The 17,964-nt window shown below is 55.6% G+C and overlaps 1 protein-coding gene across 4 annotated transcripts; it reads left to right on the top strand.

The window, feature by feature from the left end:
* Nucleotides 1–711: 711 nt before the first annotated feature.
* Nucleotides 712–16,681, top strand: LOC103544972 (tumor necrosis factor receptor superfamily member 26-like). 4 transcript variants are annotated; one of them, XM_070564512.1, is made up of 11 exons: nucleotides 712–1,048; nucleotides 4,042–4,129; nucleotides 5,508–5,636; nucleotides 8,492–8,606; nucleotides 10,270–10,373; nucleotides 10,594–10,713; nucleotides 11,104–11,142; nucleotides 11,246–11,271; nucleotides 12,137–12,394; nucleotides 14,462–14,504; nucleotides 15,465–16,681. In XM_070564512.1, exons 1-11 carry the CDS (start codon nucleotides 1,004–1,006, stop codon nucleotides 15,596–15,598), a joined length of 1,101 nt encoding a protein of 366 aa, XP_070420613.1. In that variant the 5' UTR covers nucleotides 712–1,003; the 3' UTR covers nucleotides 15,599–16,681. The 4 variants fall into 4 exon arrangements, with proteins under 4 accessions (XP_070420613.1, XP_070420612.1, XP_070420615.1 ...); XM_070564511.1 differs by having other exon boundaries at nucleotides 10,270–10,400; XM_070564514.1 differs by lacking the exons at nucleotides 712–1,048; nucleotides 4,042–4,129 and adding an exon at nucleotides 9,100–9,365.
* The last annotated feature ends 1,283 nt before the right edge of the window (nucleotides 16,682–17,964 follow it).

Here is a 17,964-nt window from a genome sequence, read left to right as displayed (position 1 = left end):
AGATGACTCTGGACCAGACATCTCACGTTATGGGATGAATGGTGCGCCCCCCCAAATGTATATGTTGAGGTCCTAACCCCCATACCTCACAAGGTGGCCTCATTTGGAAATAGGATGTAATTATCCTATTTGCAGATGTGTTTAAAGACAAGGTCCTAACGGACTAGGGTGGACCCTAATCCAATGTGACCGGTGTCCTTATAAAAAGGGGAATTTTGGACACCGACACGCACAGCGGGAGAACACGTGGAGATGGAGGGAGAGATGGGGCGACGCTTCTCCAAGCCAAGGAAGCAAAGGAAGTTCGCTGGCACCCACCAGAAGCCGGGGAGTGGGGGGAGACGGGGAACAGGTTCTCCCTCCCAGCCCTCCGAAGGAGCCCGCCGTGCCCGCCCCTGGGCTCGGACCTGCAGCCCCGGGACTGTGAGACGAGAACTTTCTCTTCTTTAAACCACTCGGTCTGCGATACTTCATTGGGGAAGCTCAGCAAGCTAACACAGGGCTCCCCTGTTGGCGTGTGTGGTTCCTCCAGCTCTGAGGACGATTTATTTTAGCCAATTACACATCACTTTCAGGAATTGAGGAGCTCAGGGGCACCGCCCACCTGCTACCCTCGCTCGCGTCACCACGAGTCGCTCCACCCGCCAGTGGAGTGGCGGGGCGGGGGCGGGGATTGCCGATGTTGTGCGCACGCTCGGCGGGGAGGGGCTTGCCGCTGGCTGTGCGCATGCTCCCCTGGCGGGCGGGGACGGCGCGGCTTCCAGCCGGCTGTTCGAAGCCTGGGCGAGCGGGGCGGGGCTTCCCACTGGGTGTGCGCATGCTCCTCCCCGCGGGGCGGGGACGGGGCTTACAGTTCCCGTGCGGGAGGAGTTACCCGCTGGGCCGGCGCAGGCTGTGAGGCGGGGAGCCGGCGTCCCGGCCCTATAAATTCGTGAGCCGTGGCCAGACCGTGCGGCAGTTCCTCTCTTGCCGGTCGCCGTTTGTCTTTTTAGTCGGTGGAGTTATGTCGCCGTGCGGGCTGCTGCTGCTGCTGCTGCTTCTGGGACGGGTGAGTGGGGCTTGGTCGCGGTGACCGGCCGCTACAGCACGGGCGGCTGCTACTGGTCCGCGGACCCGGGCCCGGGAGAGAGGACGAGAGGCCGGGGCGCGATGGGAGGCCGGGGCGCGGGGCGCGGGGAGAGAGGAGGAGAGGCCGGGGCCCGATGGGAGGCCGGGGCGCGGGGAGAGAGGAGGAGAGGCCGGGGCGCGATGGGAGGCCGGGGCGCGGGGTGCGGGGAGAGAGGAGGAGAGGCCGGGGCGCGGGGAGAGAGGAGGAGAGGCCGGGGCGCGATGGGAGGCCGGGGCGCGGGGTGCGGGGAGAGAGGAGGAGAGGCCGGGGCGCGGGGAGAGAGGAGGAGAGGCCGGGGCGCGATGGGAGGCCGGGGCGCCGGGCGCGGGGAGAGAGGAGGAGAGGCCGGGGCCCGATGGGAGGCCGGGGCGCCGGGCGTGGGGAGAGAGGAGGAGAGGCCGGGGCGCGATGGGAGGCCGGAGCGCCGGGCGCGGGGAGAGAGGAGGAGAGGCCGGGGCCCGATGGGAGGCCGGGGCGCGGGGAGAGAGGAGGAGAGGCCGGGGCCCGATGGGAGGCCGGGGCGCGGGGAGAGGTCGGGTCGCCGGGAGAGGTCTGGCCTGTGAGGGATCCGTGGTTCGCGTACGGCAGGGGCCCGGGGCGGGGGGGGGTGTTGGGGGGGTGGCGATGGCGCGCGTTGGGGGCGGGGCCATGCAGCTGGGCGGAAACGAGGAGCGTTTTGGAGAGCAGGGCACTGCGGTTCATTTCCAAGTCTTTCTCAGCCTCCTGCAGGCTCTCCCAGCACCCTCCTTCCTGTGAGGAAGGGTTGCCCAGGGAAGCAGACTTCTCACTTCAGGTTGGTGGCATGTACTGCTCGTTTAAGGCCTTTTGTGGGTCCCCGAATGTGTTGGTTGTGGTTCCCACAGGGCGTCGGGTGTCCAGTGGGCGATTCTTTTTTTTTTTTTTTTTTTTTGAGGAAGATTAACCCTGAGCTCACTGCTGCCCATCCTCCTCTTTTTCCTGAGGAAGACTGGCCCTGAGCTAACATCCATGCCTATCTTCCTCTACTTTATCCGTGGGACGCCTATCACAGCATGGCTTGTCAAGCGGTGCCATGTCCGCACCCAGGATCCGAACCGGCGAACCCGGGCTGCTGAAGCAGAACATGCGCACTTAACCACTGCGCCGCTGTGCCGGCCCCCAGTGGGCAATTCTTTAGGGGTTTCCTGGGACAGGAGTGAAGGCACTGGAGGGGATTTTTCAGCCTGAGGAGTTGGTAGAAGGAGCCAGGGGGACAGCAGAGGGGGACGGGGAATACTGGAGTGAGGAGAGGGACCCGTGGCCAAGGCAAGCCCCAGGCGGGTAGGGACATTGCCAGTGGGAGGTGGCCCATGGCCAGGAAAATGGGAACCCCTTGGTCATCTGCAAGGGAGGGGCCAGAGGAAGGTGTGAGTGAGGTACACGTGTCAGGTGTGAAACTTACAGGGGCATCAAAAACACTCAGAAAACAGGATAGATATTTTGATGTAGTATTTTTTTTCCCAAGATTGGCCCTGAACTAACATCTGTGCCAAGGTTTTTTTTCTTCTTCTCCACAAAGTCCCCCAGTATATAGTTGTCTATTCCAGTTGAAGGTTCTAGTCCTGCTGTGTGGGACGCTGCCTCCACATGGCTTGATGAGCAGTGCTAGGTCCGTGCCCAGGATCCAAACTGGTGAAACCCTGGGCCGCCGAAGCGGAGCGCACAAACTTAACCACTCAGCTCTGGGACTGGCCTCCTTTTTTTCTTCAGGGGAAGATTTCTCCTAAGCTAACATCTGTTGACAGTCTTTTTTTTTTTTTAAATTTCTTTTCGTTTTTCTCCCGCCAAAGCCCCAGAACGTAGTTGTGTGCAGTTGTTGGTCCTTTTAGTTTTTCTGTGTGAGCCGCCACCATGGCAAAGGCTATTGACAGATGAGTGATGTGGTTTCGTTTGATGCGGCGTTTTTAAAACATGAACAAATCATGCAAAAAAATCAAATCATTTTAAATAGAGACAGAATGCGACCCTGACCCCGCTCAGCTGCTTCGCATCCTGGTATCCCAACTCCGGTTCCAAAAAAACTTTATGTACAAAGGCCGGCAGCCATTTGCCGATCTGATTTTTTAAAATATTGCATGAAATAGTATTTCTGTTCATTGCTGAGTGTTTTTCGACCCCTTCCATGTTGCCTCGTCCTGGGCCTGAGAGGTCAGGGGATGCAGGAATGGGGGGCACACACTAGGGGGCAGCCGACCCCGGTGCAGCCGAAACAGCCGCTGACCCTCCCAAACTCGCTCTTGGTCGCGGTGAGGAGGCGGAGCAGGGTGTTTTCAGCAGGAGGAGCGGTGGCAGGATGGGAGGCGCTGGGCAGAGAAGGCTTGATGTGGCGTTCAGGTGGGCAGCCCTGCCGGGGAGGGCCAGGCCCTGCGTGGCCAGAGGAGAGGACACGACTTCCTGTAGTGTTTCCCGCTTGCCGGGGACCGGCAGTGGGCTGTGACGGTGAGCCTTGCCTGGATGGAGGACACAGCCTCCGTTATCTTGACCGGGCAGAGTTCCCGAGACAAAAGCTGCATTTCTCTGGTCTGAGATTTTTTTTTTTTAAGTTTTTAATTTTTAAAGTTTCATTTTGAAATAACTTCAGACTTAGAAAGTTACCAAAATAGACCAAATAGTGGCACAACAGTGTGAATGCACTAAATCCCGCTGTATTGTACACTTTCAAATGATTACTTTTAAGTTACGTGAATTTTAGCCCAATTTAAAAAACCCCACAACATCCTTCAAAAAATAAAAGAAGTCTGATAGCACAAAGACTTATCTAAGAAAAGGGTCCCAGTGTGCACTGCTCCAATGAAGCGCACCCCTGCGAGCAGAGCAGTGCTCCCAAGTGGCGGGCGGCATGTCGAGGACGTGGACGGTTCCCTTGGGAGCAGAGGCATCTCTTGGTAACGCCAGTCTCCCCTTTGTGATTGAAGGTGACCACAGCATCCAGTGTGACCGAGTGCGGCCCGGATGAGTATGAGGCTGAGGGTCTCCACATGTGCTGCAAACTCTGCCCAGCTGGTAAGCCCCTGGATGTCTTCCAGAACCTTCGGAGGCAGACCTCCTGTCCTGGGGGAAGGGAGGCTGCAGGTCCTTTGAGCAGAGCTGGAGGCTGCCCTGTGTGGGGAGAGCCTGGCTGGCTCGGGGTACGTGGGCCTCCCCTGGGCAGCCACTCACCGCTGTTTACCTGCCCAGGCCACCCTGCTCCCCTCTTTGGGGCTGTCGTTGGAGCAGAGGGGTTTGTGTGCTTGTTCTGAGGTGGGTGAGTGAGTTGTGCAGGGCTTGGAGGACGAAAATGGGGGTGCGGGCCCAAGCTGGACACTCCCGCCTGCCCTCCTGTCGGGGGTGGTGGTGGACTCCCAGGGAAGGGAAGCTCCCTGCAGAGAGGCCATGGCCACTTCCTCGCCCACAGCTGATCCCTGGAGGTTTATCCCTCCTCACAAGGAAGCTGTGAAATCGGAATTCCCCCGTGAAGCCAACGATGAGCTGCAGCTCTCAGGGCCTGCTCCCCCCACCCCCCAGTCCTCAGCTCCTCATGGCCAGTCATGGCCACAGCACCTGGGCCTTCAGGGGGAACCTGGTCAGGGGCCCACCACCCAACCGCCCACACCCCATCTGCACACGTGGACAGGTGTGCACACAGTAGCAATGAAATGACCTTCATGGGTCTCCTCTTTGAAAAGGCCCACTCCGTCCCTACACCCATCGCCATCCGTACCCCACGGTCACACACATGCCTCATTTTGTCTGTGAACCTTTGCTTCCATTGGGCTGCCGCTTCAGGGAGCACACATACCGGTACATAAACTACATGCACACGCACACCTATATGCACATGCACGCACCACATTTGGGAAAGAGTGAACACCGTTGGCCCCGCGTGAAATGCGTGGACTCCCAGCACACGTGCAGAGTGGGTGCTGTTATGGCCTATTCCCAGGGAGGCCATGATTTGGCTCAGCTCCAGTCTTTGCATGAGGCGAGCGCTGGGCCAGGAGGGTGTCCCTAGGACTGGGTCAGCTGCCTCTGTGGATGGGGCCGTGAGCTGCTGAGTCTGCGCAGGTTGTCAGGAGCCTGGGGTGGAGGCAGGATGGAGGTGTTCGCAGGCTCTCAGACGGGTCCAGCATCAGTGCTCAAAACAGTCCGCTTACACATGCTGCAGGACACCCATCAAAGCCGAGGGGTGATCAGGTCCCCAGTTCCTGGGGCGCGTAGCCAACTACCAGTCCCAGAGTGTTCTGAGGAGATAGGAGTCGAGGGTGGGTACTGAGCAGAGGGCCCAGTGCCCAGGCACCTCTGGGCCTCCTCGAGCAGAGGCCTCAGGGCCCAGATCAGGTCTGTGCTAGAGCAGGACTGCCCTCGGCCCTCACCTCCCCTCTGTGCCCCCCGCCCCCCGCAGGGTCCTACGTCAGAGAGCACTGCACGGTGAACCACAGCAAAGGGCAGTGCAGGGAATGTGAGCCTGGAACCTTCACTGCCCACCCCACGGGGATGACCAGCTGCCTGCCGTGTGCCCAGTGCCGGGAGGGTAAGTGGACTACAGTCAGGCTCCGGGAGTCCTTTGGTTTTCAAATAGGGGCCCTTCGACCGGCTTGTAGAAATCGCCCCAAAGGGCATGATGACAGATGACAACAGCAACTGAGCTGCCACCGTAGCCCTCAGCCGCGGTGTGTTTTATACAATGAACCGTGTAGATGGTGAAAGGGTCCATCTCCGTGGGCGCAGGCTCTCAGAGTTGCCACGTACCAGAATAATATACGGAAGTTCATCTAAATCTCTCTATATCCCCAAACTTGTTTTAAAAGTGTAACTTTAAAAAAATATACCATTTGTATTAACAAAAACAAAAAATATAAGATACTTTGGAATAAATGTAGCAAAGGATGTGTGAACATTTATGTGAACAAGCAGCATTTAAGAAACTCTAAACATGCAGAGCGAGACAAGATGATCGTGAGTACGATGTCAGTCCTGCGTGGAATGATTCTCCGATCAGTGCGTTCCCCGTGAAATTCCCCACGGGACTGTCCACTCGTCATGCTGTCCACCTGCGATACAGACAACTTGCATTAAAAGAAAGTCCCTGCAGGACTTTGCACGAAACTTGATAAGCTGACAACTCCCAAAAGACTCCTGGAGAACGCAGAGAAGATGGCATGCTGGCTGTCCCAGGTAGCAAGACTGTATGGAGACAGTTACAGACAGCGTGGTGTTCCCGTAGGGGTAGACCATGGGACCCGTGCAAATAGCCCTGTGGATGTGGAGTGCGGTGTGGTGCTGTGACCTGTCCCTTCACAGGAGGAAGGTGGGACCCTCAAACGATGCTAGGACAGATCACGAATTGTCCACGTAGGAAGAGGTCCCGTGCAGGATGCAAGTTTCTACTGTCCCTACCTCTCGCCAGCCACAAAAATCAATTCCTGGTGCATCAAAATCCATAGGTGAAAAGTAAAACTTTAGGAAGAAAAGAAATGGGGCCGGCCAGGTGGTGCAGCCCTTAAGTGTGCACATTCTGCGTTAGCGGCCCAGGGTTCGCCGGTTCAGATGCTGGGTGTGGACATGGCACCTGCTTGGCAAGGCATGCTGTGCTAGGCATCCCACATATAAAGTACAGGAAGATGGCCACACATGTTAGCTCAGGGCCAGTCTTCCTCAGCAAAAAGAGGAGGATTGGCAGCAGTTAGCTCAGGGCTGATCTTCCTCAAAAAAAGAAAAAAAGATAGAGTATTTATGGCTTTAGGACAGTGAAAAGATGTTTGTTAAAAGAAAAACATAAAAGATTGATAAATGTGACTACATTAAAATGACAGACTTCTGTTCATCAAAAGACACCCAAATTGGAAAAGTTAAGCCATGAAGTGGGAGAATATATTTATGATTCATACAACTCATGCAAAATTAGTATGCAGAACAAAAAAAGCTTGCCTATAAATCAATAATAAGGTTTGAAATTTTTTTTTTTTCTTCCTGAGGAAGATTCACCCAGAGCCAACATCTGTTGCAAATCCTCTTCTTTTTGCTTTTGAGCCTCCACAACAGCATGGCCACTGATAGACGAGTGGTGTGGGTCCCCACCCTGGAACTGAACCCAGGCTGCTGAAGCAGAGCTCACTGAACTTAACCACTAGGCCACCCGGGCTGGCCCGGATTGAAAGGAAATTAAGTGGGAAGAGACAAGGACATTACAGGGAAGATGAAAGAGAAATGATCAGGAAGCATAGAAAAAGCCCTGGAGTAAATAAAAAGAGACGCTGTTTCTTATCTACCAGACTGACAGATTTAAAATGTTGATGCCAAGTGTTCATGGGGACATGGAACAATGAGAATTCAAAAACTAATGGAAGAAGTAGGAAATGGGTACAGCCACTTTCGGAAACAATTTTCGCATAGTTACTGAAGTTGAAAATGTGCCCAAGCCAGGGCCCAGCCGCTCCACGTCTCCGTCTAGACCTGGACAAGCTCTTGCCGTGTGTGCCGAGCGAGATGGGGAAGAGTTTGTAATAACGTGAAAGCAGAAGCACCCCAACCGCCGGTCGACAGCGCAGTGGGTGTAAACGATCGTGGGAATTCACGCTGTGCGTAGTGCCTGCCCCGAGAATGGGCTGAAACAATCCAAGTGAGCAGAAGCCGCCCCGGGCTGGGGTGCGCAGCAGGATCCCGCTGATGCCCGTGTCGTGTCAAACACCGGGTTCAAGGACGACGAGAATGTGATGGGATTAGAGGGCTGAAGTGGGGGTGTGGGGACAGGGCCTCAGGCGCGTGGTGGTGGGCTGGGTGTCAGGCTCGGGATGCGGTCCCGTTTTGTTTTCATTTATAGCTCACGTCAAGTTCTTTCAGTGTGTTAGAGGAGAAAATGTGGGGGGTCGGCACAGGCCTTCTTAAGCACGCCCCCCTTTGGGAAGCTGTTCGCCCCAGCGCAGTTTCAGCGTGGGGCGGGTCTCACCCTGCGTCTGTCTGGCGGGTGTGGACGAGCGCTCTGGCAGGGCGGCGTCGGCGTGACCGCAGAGGCGTCGCTGGCGGCCGGGGGTCAGGGCTTCTCTGCTGTCCACTGCTCGCTCTGACGTGTTCCTCGCACGAGCACGCAGGAGGGGAGTCCTTTGTGGGGCAAATGAGATGAAGAGAAAAATAGGGGGATATGTCGGAGGGGTTGCATCTGGCCCCCACCCCACATTTCAGGGGTACCCACTGGTCTCTGCGAAGCCCCCAGGTTTTGGGGTCACCCACCAGCCTCTCCGTGGACACCCTGATGGCGGGGGACACGGTCTGGCTGTTCCCTCCACGCCATCCCTGTTTGAGAAGGGAGGCTGAGTGCAGATTCTGTGGCTGCCACCCAGCAGCTGGACGTGGCCCCGGGTGACTGACCCTCAGCCCTCCCTCTCGCAGATCAGGAGGTGGTGACGAACTGCTCGCGGGTCAGCGACCGGCGGTGCCAGTGCCAGCAGGGCAGCTTCTACTGCGACTCCCCGGACTGCGCTGAGAAGTGTTTCCGCTGCACAAGGTTCGGGCCTCGGGGGCGCAGGCAGACCAGACAGGCCTGGGATGGGACCCCCACTCCTCCATTGACCGTCAGCTTGGTTTTGGGTCATTTAGTTATCTGCCACCCCCCAGAGCCTCAGTTTCCCCATCTGTAAAATGGGGCCAGTGGTAGCACTTACCACATACAGGTGCCCTGCAGATTAAATGTGACGTCGCCTGGATGTTTCCCCCTGGTGGCCGGCCTTGAGTCAGTGCTCGTTGGTTCATTCATTCATTCATTCACTCACGAATGGTTCTGAGCCCCACTACGTCTGGCAGGTGGCATTGCAGGCCCTCAGCCCCCAGCAGGGGTGCAGACAGAGGGTCAGGACACGTATGCGGTGAGCTGTCGGTGAGGAGTGGGGGTGAGGGGGCGGCACTGGGCAGAGAGGACGGCAGTAGCGTCCTGGTGCTGCTAGAAGAAGGCGCCACACTAGGGGCTTTAAAACAAACAGCAGAAATGTGTTCGTTCACAGTTCCAGAGACAAGCAGTCCGAATGGCGGTGTCGGCAGGGCGCCCTCCCTCTGCAGGATCTGGGGAGGCTCCTTCCTCGTCTCTTCCAGCTCTGGGTGCTGCCAGCGCTCCTCCGCTGTGGACTCACTGTGGCGGCCTCTGCTTCTGCCTTCACGGGCTTCTCCCCTGCGTGTTCGTGTTGCTGCGTCTTCGCGGGGCTTTCTCTCTATCTGCGTGCAGATTTCCCTCTTGGGAGAGCAGTCGTGGATTACAGCCCACCCTAATGCAGTATGACCTCTCTCAATGATATCTACGAAGACCCTGTTTCCTCATAAGGTTTCCTTCTGAGGTCCCGGGTGGGTTGGGTTTCGGGAGGACTTTTTGGGGAGACGTTTGCAGTGGTAAAGCCACGTGCAAAATAGCTCACATTTCTGAGGCACACGTGGATTCGTAAATACCACTCGGACTGTGCCGAACCGCTGGCTTGTATAGTGACAGATCCCAAGTCAGGACTGCCTTCAGATCTGGTTTGATCAGGCCTCTGGCTTCTCTGCTCTTGCTTGCCTGTCCCCTTCTCCATGGGCTTCCTCTTTGGGCTCACTTCCCTCTTGGTAGAGATACAGCTACGACTGGTGCATTCCTCAGAGCCGCACACAGCTCTATCCAGAAACAGAGAGGGTGGGCTGCTCTTCCTGCATATATCACAGAGAATTCCCAAGCTTTACTCTCACTGAACCAATTTGGGCCACATTGCCAGGGAAATGGCAGACACTGATTGCCGGCAGCCTGGTGGGCCATCCTGGGACCTGGGGCTGGTCCCTTCTAACCCCTTGCCTGTGGGTATGAGAAGGATGCCTTGGGCCCAATGGGTGGGGGAAGCAATGTTCAATTTCTTTCTTTCGTTCCTTTTTTTCGTTTTTTTTTTGGCGAGGAAGATTGGCCCTGAGGTAACATCTGTTGCCAGTCTTCCTCTCTCTTTTCTTTTTCATCCCCAAAGCCCCAGTACATAGTTGTCCATCCTAGTTGTAAGTCCTTCTAGTTCTTCTATATGATGCCGCCACAGCATGGCTTGATGAGCGGTGTAGCGCCAGGATCCGAACTGGTGAACCCCAGACCACCAAAGTGGAGTGCACGAACCTAACCACTATGCCGCCAGGCCGGCCCCCAGAGTTTCTTCTCTCTTTCTTTTCAGATGTCAAGGTTCAGTCCTTCAGCCCTGCAGTGCCACACGGGATACAGTTTGTGCCGTAGAAACTAACCAGGAGCCAGATGAGAGGCTGACTCCATCTCTTCAAGGTGGGTCGGCACACCTTTGCCACGAAGGTAACTCGTTTAGGCTCTGCGGGCCCTGTGGCTGTGTGGTCACTACTCAGTGATCAGCGGGAGAGCACTTTGGGGCCTGGGGAGTCACGACCACTGCCGTCGCTCCCAGGAGCAGAGACCTTCTTTCTGCTCAGTAGGATGAGGAAGGCGTGCTGAGCCCTGCTACAGCATCCTCTCCTTTGCCTCCTTCCAGGAAACAGAAACTCGAGTGAGCCCTTCATTGCGGTGGCGGTGGCGGTGGCGGTGGCGGTGGTGGTGGTGGTTGTGGTTGTCCTCCTCATCTTCTTCATCATTGTCGTTTACCAGAAAAAAGGTAAATTAGAGTTAGATGAATCCTGGAGTAAAATAGATCAGCCACTGTGTCAGGAGCTCAGAAGTGGGCTCTGGTGGAACAAGGTTCTTGACAGGTTTTCATTTAAAACACAGCTATGCGCACTTTGTAACTCAAGGGGCCGCTCGGGCGCCTGAGCTCGGCGCTCTGGGGCAGGGAGCCGTGCGCTGCGCTCCCTGACCCAGGGGCCTTTCGCCACGAATCTCGGGTCAGCTGAGATTCCAGCCAGCTGCAGACTGGCTGTCCGGGGTGCACTCCGCCAGGAGGGTGGGGAGACTTCAGCCAGGGGCAGTTGCTCGAGGGAGGAGGGCTCCGGCCAGGCCCCGGGGACTGGCGAGCGCTCCGTGTCACCTCACCTCCTGTGTCTTCCAGGTGTCCAGATTCGCCAGTGGGTGGTCGGTTGCTTGAAACGTAAGTCCTCTTTTTTGTGAGTTCAAGGCATTTCATCTCCCCCGTGGAAGTCATTGTCCTGTTGAGTATCAGTTATTTTCATTTCTGTCTTCTTTGTTTTCAGGTGAATCGGAGGAGCCCGGCAGCCCTGTAAGTATCACCCAGGGCTTCGCCTAATGGTAGCCTCAGTCCTTGAAGGCATTGGGGCCTCAGGAGACATCCCAGGGGCGGGCGCAAGGCAGCCCCATGCCTTCCCACCTGGTGTGCAGCCCGCTGTGCGGTGCTGTCTGCCTCCACCTTGTCAGAGCCCCAGAATGTCTGTGCTGAAAGAAGATTTAAATTCCGCTGGTCTAGACCACTGAGTGGAAACTGAGGCACACAGGGGCAAAGGGCTTTGTCTTGGTTTCCTAGAGCTATCCAAACAAATTATCACCAAGCGGGTGGCTTGAAACAGTAAGGAACTTACTGTCTGCCAGTTCTGGAGGCCCGACGTCCGAAATCAAGGTGTCGGTGGGGTTGGCTCCCTGAGGCTCGCGGTGGGCAGGGGCCTCTGCCCCGCCTCTCTCCTTGGTTGCCAGCGATCCTCAGCATTCTTTGGCTTGTAGACGCTCGCCCGAGTCTCTGCCCCCGTCTTCACGGGGTGCTCTCCCCATGTGTCTCTGTAGCTTAATCAGTATCCTTATAAGGACACTCGTCATTGGATTTAGGGCCCTCTCTAATCCAGTATGACCTCGCCTGCAAAAACCCTATTTCCAAGGGAGATCCCGTTCACAGGTCCCAGGGTTAGGACGTGGGCATCTCTCTTTGGGGGCCACCGTTCAACCCACAAGAGTCTTGTGTTGGGATCCCCTGGGGAGTGGGTGGCAGAGTGGGACCTGACCCCATGCAGTATTCTCTCAAATGGCACAGCTCTGGCTTACCTATCAGACTGTTGGCATTTCTTTCTCTAAAAGTGGCTTGGGAAGGCCCCATCCTGCAGGCTCCTGGCACCAAAAGAAATGACTTTGTCTTTTAGCCACCTGCGCACAGCCAGTCTGACGACGCATTACTACCCCCGGACCCTGAGCGGGACCCATCAGCCGCTGGTGTGGAGACAGAGCGGGAGTTGGAGGAAGAAAGTCTGGCTTTGGACCCCGGGGACGGGAGCTGCCCAGGGCTGTCTGAGGACCCCGAGGAAAGCATCGAATTGCAGGTGACAGCAATTTGTGTCCCCGGCGCCCATGGGCCCCAGGGCCTGGCCGAACAGCACCGCTCCCTCAGTAGTCTGGAGCAGGTGAGTGAGACATCTGGGTGGCTCTGAACAATAACAAAGCCTACGTTTATTGAGCGCTTTACTGTATGCAGGGCCCTGTGTTCAGTGCTAACACGCGTGCTCCTCTCACATTCTTGTATGAGTGTCCTGGGGCGGCCTCCACAAAGTTCCTGCCACGGCCATGGCGGCTGAAACAGCAGGAACTCATTGTCCCCCAGTTCTGGAGGCTGGGAGACCGAGATCAAGGTGTGGGAGGGCTAGTTTCTCCTGAGTGCTGTGACGGACAGTCTGCTCCCGGCCTCCCGCCTGGCCGTGGGTGGTTTCTGGCAATCTGTGGGGTCCTTGGCTTGTAGGAGCGCCATCCCGATGGCGACCCTCATCTTCCCATGATGTTCTCCCTGTGTGTGAGCCCGTGTCCACATTTCCCCTTTCTATGAGGGCACTATTCAGATTAGGGCCATCGTAATGACCTCGTCTTTACCATCTACAAAGACCCTGTTTCCATATGAGGCCACATTTATAGGTATGGGAGTGAGGACTTCCACATGTGGAGAGCACAAACCAATCCCTAACAGTCCCCAACCCAACCTGCTGTCCAAGGGGACGCTGAGGCTCAGTGTCCTTGCTCGGCTCCCGGGTCTGGAATGTGGCAGGGTCGAGGAGGCCCACAGGCCGGTGTTAGACCGCAGCCTCCTGAGTCCGTGCTCATTTCTGGGGTCAGCGCCGCACACCTCAGCTAAGCCGCTCCTGTGTGCCAGGCGTTGCGTCTGGAGAAGACAGGGTTGCAGGGACTGGGGAGGGAGTGGGGAGCACACATGTCCGCCGGGTGGACCGTGCAGGATGGAAGCAGGTGCCATGTCCAGCTGTGCACAGAGTGACAGTCTCTGTCCTCCATTGTGGGGCTTCAGGGGTGCTGTCCCGAGGCAGTGACAACTTGAATAAGGTTTGGCAAGATGAACAGACACCTGCTAAGTGGCCCTGGGGAGGAGGGCCCCTTGGGAAGATGGGACGTTGTGTGCAGCTGAGGGGAAGGGTGTCAGGGAGGAGATCATGGGGCCCCTGTGCCGGAGGTCGTGGGCCCCTGGGCCCCTGACTCTGGCCTGGAGGTGGAGCTCTCGGAGACTGTGGCTGAGTGGGTCGTGTGCCCTTAGGCAGCATTTAGGGAGGTGGTCTGTGATCATCAGATTCTCCAAGGAGTCCGAGAACATGAAATGCACAAGTGAGGACTCTGCCCATGTCAGTGAGAGGCACTGGGCGGTCAGGCAGGGTGCGGGGGCCCTGGGTGCCCCTCTCAGACTGTGCCGTGAGCATACAACCCGTCTTAGTCTGCGGCTGAGCAGCTACGGGACAAGGAGGGTGAGGCAGGCGCCGAGCCAGCAGGGGACAAGAGGCAGAGCTGGGACTTGAACCTCGCAGTCATGTTCTGGGCCTTACGCCCAGGGCAGGCGGCTTGATACTAAGAGAAGGCCTCAGCTCGTCCTCAGGAGGCCCGGGCGTGGGGAGCCATCGCTAGTAGCGGCTCCTTACAAGGGCGGGCGGTCCAGGGTGTCTGGAGTCCGGTCCGCACTGAGGTTTCCATGAACCAGGAAACTGCGTGTGAGTCACTAACATTGCTTCACGGTGCGTTCTGTGCACAGGTGTCCTCTCCGTTAGTATTGTCCCGAATAGAACAGGTCACCCCCAGGTGACATCATTTTACTGATAACTGCCGCCGCCATCCCCCCCCAGGGTGGAAGGAGCGAGGGCTGGGTCTGGGAAGAGTCGGGGGGCACGCTCAGAGCAGCCGGGCCACCCAAGCAGGGTCAGCCGTGACAAGACAGTGTGGTCCTCGGGCCCCGGCAGTGTCCTGCGGAGCATGACCCAGAGGACACAGGTGGGCTGTGAGCTCTCTGCCACCTGTGGGTGGGACAGGGGGGCACTTCCCTGTGGCCGTCCCACTCTTGGGACTCCTCAGGTGCACAGAGGGCCGCTGGCCCCCACCCCGCTGCTCCTTCCAGAGAGCACGTTCCGGTCCTGTTGCAGTAGAATTCCTCGAAGAGGCCACACAGATTTCTTCTCCTGGACAATTTTATTCTCTTCTCTCTGCAGGAATATGAACAAACGTATTTTTTGAAGGACACGTCCTCTAAGAGTAAGTAAACCGAGTTCTTCTTTTATATTGACTGTTCAGGCTCAAATCCTGTTTGCGGTGAACGTCAAGGCCTCATGTGTTTATTTCTGAGATGGGGAACATCTGCCTCCTCGAGGCTATAAGGACGTTCCCTGTGGATTTGAAATTCAGTTTTTCACGTTCACTAATGACATTAGAGAAAATAGACGTTTGTCAAATAGAAGTTTTGTGGGGTTCATAAAGAGTGAATGTTGCTTTTATTTTATAAAACATTCATGTTTTTAAGAAAAAACATGAGTGAGTGGTAGGAATACTTGCGTCACCCTCGATTGTTGGGTCCCTCGTTGGCTCCGATGCTGTGTTTTTAGTGGTACGAGAGTCAGGATTTGTTGAACACATGCTGCATAGCAGCTGCTGTCTATAACCTCATCCTCACCAGCAGCTCGGTGAGACCGCCCCATTTCACAGGTTTAAAAGCAAGAGAATCCGAAACCCAGAGAGGTTACAAAACTTGCCCCAGTCTCAGATCCTGAGCGCGGCACCCCTGGCTCATGCCGCGAGGTCTTCTCAGGGCCGACCCCCTTACAGCCTCTCTCCCGGTGTCAAGGGAGACAGGAAGGGCAGGGGGCCCCTCAGCGGATTCCTTATCCCCACGGGGCTTCGGACTCTCCCAGATCCTTGCTTCCTCCTGCTGGGCTCGTTGGCTCCAGGAATGAATGAGGCACGGGCGCAACCAGAACCCGAGCTGCGCAGGCCCTGGACTGACCTCCGTCTCCTGGCCTCTGCGCCTGCTCCCTTCTGTGGGATCAGCTGGGGTTGCACAGCTCCTCCCACGTCCTGGGCCGGGGCGTGCCGGCTGGTGTGCAGCCCTCGGGAGAGGAGGAGACGCCTCTGGGACAGCACCCCCAGGGAGCAGAGTGACAGTGCGTGCTCCACGTGCCTTCCAGAAATGTAAACAAACGCTTCCTTTTTGTTTTTCAGCCACCAGTCAGACCTATTATATCTTCAGCAGGAGGTTACACCAAGTAAATGGGAACATGTTTATGACGCTTATCGGACTCGAAGGAAACGGGATCCGAGAGGTGCCGTTACGAAAATCAAGGAAATTTGATTGAAGTCCATCATGAGATGCTCATCACGTGGAGAAGCAAGTTAGGCAGGGAAGCTTCCATTTTTAAACTCATGGCTGCCCTCCATCAAATGCAGTTACGTACATGTTTGGAAAATATTATAAACAAATTGATTGCTGAAAATATTTTAGCTAAGCATGCAGAGACCCCAAATTAGAGTCCACTCCTTTGGCACAGGCGCATGCCTTTAAGCAGTGTCGTGAATGGGTAGGATCTGAGCTTCCCACCCAGTGCTGGCCCCATAAGCTTCCTGAATCCTTGCTGGGGCTGTGCACGTCGTCTCAATAGAGTCTACATAACGCTTCCCGTGGGGAGGTCAGTTCCGCATACACCCAAGAGTGCCGCTCTGCCAGGGCAGGGGAGTCCAGGCAGGCTGCCTCTGGCCAGCGTGGCAGAGATGGGCAGGTCCTCAGTGGACTTCAAGGAGGTGTGAGCTTGTCTCCTGGAAACCACTTATTGTGCTGGGTAGGTTCGCCTTCCCTGGAACCTGTTCCCAGGCACCGAGGCCGGGAGAGTTTGGTGATTGTCTTTCTGCAGCCACCGACTCCTTGATCTCAATCACTGGGATGTCCCCATGTGTGCAAAGCATTCCCCCAATCTAGCTGCCATTGTATCGTGACAAGGTCTGGCAATGGAAGGAGAATCGTGCAAGGCACTTCTCCAGGGCACATAATTCTTTAAGCAGAATCTTTTGTCCTCCTTTCTAAAGCCTATTACTGATTAACGTCTTCCCTCAGTCCTGGAAGCCTTGTAAAAACAGGCAGAACGAGCAATAAACATATCTCAAAGAACAAACAGCAGCCCCCAAGGAGGTGGGGTCTATAGTCCGTTAATTATATGCTCGCTGCCCTCCTAACTTCATAAAGACCCTGAAACTATGTAACCTCTTCCTAAACAATCCATATGTCTGCTGCACATCTGGATGTAGATAACCACCTTTGATTATTACCTTTAGTCACGCACTGCCCCTCATCTATTGTTCCCATGACGACAATAGTTAAACCACCTCGTGTGATTTTTTCTATATAAGTGTACCCTGTCCCCAAAATAAATCGGACTTGCTTGCAACTGCTTCGAGTCTCACGTCTAGCACTTACACTTTCGCCGACATTGTCTCTCCCGCGGGTACCTGGACTCTGCCGAGGCTGGAGCCCGGCAAGTGGCGCCCTGACAGGGACCCGACGGGTAAGTTCTCCCCTCTTCCCAGGACGGATAGGTTCCTACCCAGGGCTGGAAAGAAGAGCCCCCTTTAGCCCCTCTCTGGAGAGGGAGGGTGAGGAAAGGACAGACAGGTAGTAGGTCAGAACTTAAAAAGTTGAGAAGTTTCAGTCCCTCTCCCTCTCTAGAAGGGAGAGTGAAATAAGGTCAGGAAGAGGAAGAAATATTAAGAACTTTTGAGAAGTTTTGGGCCATACTGAGTCTAAAGAAAGAAGGCTCTGTATAGAAATAATAACATGTATGCTTGCAAAAAGGAGACATAAGAGCCTCTTCGGGACAGATTGCTAAATTCCTACATTTCGTACAAGAACAATGTCCCTGGTTCCCCGAAGAGGAAACTGTTAATTTGGAAACCTGGATGATAGTGGGAACACAACTTAGAAGCTGATTTTCTTTATAAAGAGGTTATATCAACTTTGCCTAAGTATGTTTTAAAATGTCTAACTGGGAATACTTCCTTATGGGATAAACAGAGCTGTTAAGTCCTGGCCATGGGCCCTGTCGCCATGCTACAGCTCTTCGCTGCCCATGGGCCCTGTCCCCACACTATCTTCTGAATAGAGGAGCGCTACTTCCAGACCTTGAGCCCAAGAAGTCTTTCTTTTGACTCCTTGGCTTGCTGAGCCTGCTTGCTTCACCAGCTTGTGAGCTGAAGTTATAGTCTTCCTTGTGCCTTTCTCTTTTTCAAGGATGGATCTAAATTCACTGCTCCATCGGGAACCTTCTCGGACAGCTGTATGAATCCACGTTTGCTGCCCATGGCTACTCTATGGGGCAAATTGTGGCATTCAGCCTGAAGAGAATCAGTACCTTAAGCCTGAGGGTGATGGAAAATGAATTAATCCATTTCTTCCTGATTCTATCTCTAATAGACAAATTTTACATGGGCACGGGTCGGCCACTTAAGTCATTAGGACGGCCGCCAATCTCCAAGACTCCCGTGACAGGTTTCTTTTCCTAAGGCTGGATTGGGATCCCTTTCTCTGGCACCTGACTGCTCTCTGAACTGCGGGAAAGTCCCAATCGGGACTCCAGTTCAAGGAAAGTACCAAACTCTAACCTTTGGTTGAGTATGGGGACCCCTTCTTGGGAGAATGGCTCTAGGACGCAATTGGGTAGAATGTCCCCCAGAC

This window comes from Equus przewalskii, chromosome 11, assembly GCF_037783145.1.
Source record: "Equus przewalskii isolate Varuska chromosome 11, EquPr2, whole genome shotgun sequence".
Lineage (NCBI taxonomy): Eukaryota > Metazoa > Chordata > Mammalia > Perissodactyla > Equidae > Equus > Equus przewalskii.
The sequence above is the reverse complement of the archived record's forward strand: the minus strand, read 5'-3'. Positions and strand labels throughout refer to the sequence as shown.

Excerpts from the sequence above, each read along its gene's own strand:
- LOC103544972 (XM_070564511.1), top strand. The coding sequence starts at position 1,004 with ATGTCGCCGTGCGGGCTGCTGCTGCTGCTGCTGCTTCTGGGACGG. Across the intron at positions 11,272-12,136 it reads CGGAGGAGCCCGGCAGCCCT|CCACCTGCGCACAGCCAGTC; the intron begins GTAAGTATCACC and ends TTTGTCTTTTAG. Across the intron at positions 14,505-15,464 it reads GAAGGACACGTCCTCTAAGA|CCACCAGTCAGACCTATTAT; the intron begins GTAAGTAAACCG and ends TTTGTTTTTCAG.